The sequence below is a fragment of the Sinocyclocheilus grahami genome, unplaced genomic scaffold (assembly GCF_001515645.1).
Source record: "Sinocyclocheilus grahami isolate Dianchi unplaced genomic scaffold, SAMN03320097.WGS_v1.1 scaffold848.1, whole genome shotgun sequence".
Taxonomy (NCBI): domain Eukaryota; kingdom Metazoa; phylum Chordata; class Actinopteri; order Cypriniformes; family Cyprinidae; genus Sinocyclocheilus; species Sinocyclocheilus grahami.
In genome coordinates, this window is record NW_015506027.1 from 1,401,445 (window position 1) to 1,405,848 (window position 4,404).

The window sequence follows — 4,404 nt, forward strand, 5'->3', positions numbered from 1 at the left end:
CTAATTGCAAAAATGAGTTAGATAAATGTTGCAGACATTCAGTTTAAGATAAATACACACACGTTATACTAAACACCACTTCACACAGGAAACCTACTTGCACATCCTGTTATTCAAATCATCACTGTATGTCTACAAAGACTGTACTAACACACTTCTGTTAGAGGTGAGAGAAAAAAAACACTTATACCTCACTGAGTACCAGAGTAACAATTCAGGTTTGAATTTTTTAGCTCATAAAAATATCAATGTTAAAAGTATCCAAGTATGTAATTACATACATTTTACTTTCAGATGTAATAGTAAAAAAGTCCTCTACCTTGTATGATGATTACATGTGATGTTACATGACAATAAAACCTGCAACTTGTCTTATATTTGGAAAGTTTCAGAATCCACCTCAGTTCTGTTTTAGGTCTATTCAGTTTGTGTTCTGACCTGAGCGTAAGTACTGAAGTCAGAACTCTGCACTCGCTTTGTCTTGCGTTGTTTTTGTCTCTTGGTGATCACATCTAAAGATGCATAACACACCTCTTCATCCGTGCACTGAAATGAAAATTAATAAATTTACATTTTGGTTTTTAGAAAAAAAAGCCAATGTCTGTAATGAGTGTGTATGTTCATATTGTTCATACCTCAGCTATATTTCTACCATTTAACTTGTTTTTCTGATCTGTTGCAGCATCTACAATGGATTGTTAAATTAGAATATCACTTACATACATAAATGCTTTAAAGTACATGAAATTCTGGTTATGTGTTACATTTCAGTTTCTAACATTACTATTAAATTTGTATGCATGCCTTTCTCATCCAAAGTATGGTAATTGACAAAGCTGTTGACCTGTATATTAAAGTAAACACACACACACACACACACACAAAGGATTGTGAATTAGTGAATGATTACCTGTAGTTTTCTTACAACAGAGGCAGTACACACAGATGGAGGAGAGGAGAACGCACACTGGACACACACTGAACAGCAGCGTCCAGCAGAGCACACAGTCTGATACAGGAGGTGGTATGGAGGTGGTATTCAAGGGTCCAGAACAGGAAGATACTTGCTCAACTAAACATAAACAAAATATATTATTTTTATTCTGTTTGTCTTTTTTCTTCGCTGAGAAAGGAAAAGTTCCCCAGAATTACACAATCAATGATATAATAACTGTCAGACTTGTTTTCTTACCTTTCAGAGAGAGACGAGTTGTTTGGTTTCCATAATAATACACTTCTGATGAGGAGATGATCCCTTTTGCATTTTTCGTTATATTATTCTCTAGTTTTGCACAGTAGTACAGTCCCAGATCAGAGACACTGATGTTAGTAATATGTAGATCATAGGATTTACTGTAGGGGTTGTGGATAAAGCTGAATCGCTGAAATATCTCCTTGCCCAGTTTCCTAAAATCTATAATGAGAGAGGGTTGATTTTCATGAGAGCAGTTTCTTATCCATACAACGACAGAACCAAGAGTTAGAGAGCGATCACAGTAGAGAGTGATGTTGTCTCCTGGTCTGACTTTCATCTCCATTTCTTCTCCATTGATTCTTTTCTGACAGAAAAGTAAGACATCTGTAAAAGCACAAAAGAACTTTATGAAGCACTTCAAATTGTACGATTATACCAAAATATTCACAGTAGTGACATTTTTATTTAGCTAAAGAAGTATATGTTTTCTTACACATGAGCGCGATGAGAGCGAGTCTTGTCCTCTCCATCTCAGTGAGTGATTGTGCGTGTGACACTGACAATGACACTGGTGAGGGTCTTAATGCAGATGTCAACTTTTATCTGATTGGTTCACGTCAATGGAAAGTTTTGCCTAAAGCGGTCTGCGTCATGAGGGGTTGGCAGTAAATCGAGTTGTTTGTATGGAAGTAACAAAGAGCTACTTTATAGATTTTTATTTTTGCTCAGATTTGGATTTGTGATCAGGCACCTGATTGGTTCATAAAAATGGAACTGTTCATGATAACTTTTGTTTATCTGATAGATATGTTTAACTATATATTTGATTCAGACATGAAGATAAGGCATCCTTATTTGAGACAAGTTGCCATTTACATTTCAAATTCAATTAGTCAATGCATGCCTCTCATGAGTTTTTGAATCAAAGTTCACCTATAAAATTCATATGGTTCTTTGTATCATTTTAATGGGTTCAATTCAACATCTAAACATGTCAAAACAGGAAACCCACAAGTCTTTCATTCAGACCACTTACAAACACCACATTTGCAACTCGTCATGAAACTCTCCCTTCACATCTCTTAGTTGATCATTGGTCGCCAAGCACAAATGTTTCCATTAGCCTTTGTGTGGTTTTGTGTTTTGGTTGAAGTGCACATATTTGCAAGAGAGAAGTTAAAATAACTGCTGCTAATGCTCTGTACTGTTGTTAAACTGACACTGACGGATGTCCACTGAGCTGGAATTAGCTACATTTAATTATGAGACAGTGTAATTTGGCATAACACAAGTGAAGATGAATAAATCATGCCCAACTATAAAGAAAAGTGTAATGGTAGCAAGACTAGCGGGTCCTCATGGGTCAGATAGGTCTATGAGAGTCTAAAAACAACAGGTTCTTTAATATTTAAGGGGAGTGAAAAACCATGCATATGTCTCTGACAGCATTTTCCCCAGTTTAGAAAACCTCATGAACAAACTATTGCTTGCTTAAAATTTACTTTTAAAAAAATCCAAAGATGTTTTTGCAAGATAAATGTTTGCAAATATTTGAAAATGATTAAAAATAATATTCAAAAAGCTGAGCATGATTTGAATGAACATACATATGTGGTGTAAATTGTTAATTATTTTTGCAAGGTGCTAATATGGCTTCTCTTAATAGCCTACTTCCTCAACAAACAGGAAGCACAACCACAAATAGGCCAACTTTATGTATCAGAAATTACGCAGATGTCTGTTGTTCTAAATCCAAAGATGTTTTTGCAAGATAAATGTTTGCAAATATTTGAAGGGAGCTGTCCAATGTGCTGAATTTATACTAGGAAAAAATGTATTTCCTTAAAAATGTATTTGATTAAAGATTTGATTAGAAAAATTCTGTCATTTACTTATCCTTATGTCGCTCTAAACTATTATAAAAATATAAGTAGTTCATATAAGTAGGATGTATTCCATATGGTTTTATACTGAAATATTGTCTTCCCTGCTCCCTTTATTCGACTGGGAGCTGTCCAATGTGCTGAATTTATACTAGGAAAAAATGTAGTTCCTTAAAAATATATTTGATTAAAGATTTGATTAGAAAAATTCTGTCATTTACTTATCCTTATGTCGCTCTAAACTATTATAAAAATATAAGTAGTTCATATAAGTAGGATGTATTCCATATGGTTTTGTACTGAAATATTGTCTTCCCTGCTCCCTTTATTCGAATCTGGTGCACAAAACCGTCTTGCTGTTTGTGGCTCAGTGAGCACACTTGACACAGAGAATGCGGCTGGGCTGAAGAAATTTTACACACTCGAGTGTAATGCTTATTTTATTTATTTATTTATTTAATAAAAAAAAAAATTGGTATGCTTATTTTAAATTGATTTACATTTGTGTGTATATTTATTTATTTAGCAAATTTATTTAGCAAATGTAGGCAATTAACATAAAGGCAAGATATTAATTTCTTAGTGTTCTATTACAATGGACCATATTGCTAACAAGGTTACAAGCAGAGATGGTCTCATTATTGGGAGATACCAAGGTCCATTGCTCTACCATTGGAGAAAGTGTAACTTGGATCATAACTCAAATTTGATCATGTCAGGTGTGCTTTTTGACACCATTGGATTTCTGAGCTGTGCAACAGTCAAATTCCATTTGTGGACATAGATTTTTATACATAGATCCACATTCGACCACTCCAGAGACTTGTGATGCATGCCAATTTGCATACATATGCACTATTTGTGCTGCTTTTTAGTGTGTTCACACTGAAAATTCCAACAAGAAAAATGCACTTCAAATGTCTAGATGATACACTTAAATAGTCTAACCGAAAAAAAAATGAACTGTGGAATGTGGAATGCTTTTAGTATGAATATGTCAGGCCATTTAGAAGATATACATAAGCATTCAAAACGTATAGTCTCTCACTTTCTCCAATAGACCTCTTTCACACTTCCGCATTTGAAAAAAAAGGCATAAGCTTCTAATAGTAGTGTAAAATAACTTAGGCTGTAACCTGCATGAAGGGCAGTGCCCATAGCATGTACTGTTAAACAATGTATGGGAGAAATTACTAATAATTGCATTACTTTCACAGTAATTTCACAGCATTCTGTGTTTCTACAGTGCATATGTATAATGTATCCCAGCATGCAATGCAGCATGAATAGATCATGCTGTAGAGTTTTTTGTGTGTGTGTGTGTGT

At 34.4% G+C, this 4,404-nt stretch overlaps 1 protein-coding gene across 1 annotated transcript; it reads right to left on the bottom strand.

The window, feature by feature from the left end:
• Window positions 1-417: 417 nt before the first annotated feature.
• LOC107562922 (uncharacterized) lies at window positions 418-1,848 on the bottom strand. The gene is made up of 6 exons (XM_016247673.1): window positions 1,830-1,848; window positions 1,689-1,751; window positions 1,193-1,579; window positions 911-1,063; window positions 636-685; window positions 418-546 (listed from the first exon to the last, which is right to left on the bottom strand). The coding sequence occupies exons 1-6, from the start codon at window positions 1,846-1,848 to the stop codon at window positions 418-420; spliced, it is 801 nt and encodes a 266-aa protein (XP_016103159.1).
• Window positions 1,849-4,404: the final 2,556 nt, after the last annotated feature.

What these genes read in the sequence shown, in the direction of transcription:
- LOC107562922 (XM_016247673.1), bottom strand. An exon ending in CGCTCTCATCGCGCTCATGT is followed by an intron (nt 1,580 to 1,688) that starts GTAAGAAAACAT and finishes GTGCTTTTACAG; the next exon opens with ATGTCTTACTTTTCTGTCAG. An exon ending in AACTCGTCTCTCTCTGAAAG is followed by an intron (nt 1,064 to 1,192) that starts GTAAGAAAACAA and finishes TAGTTGAGCAAG; the next exon opens with TATCTTCCTGTTCTGGACCC.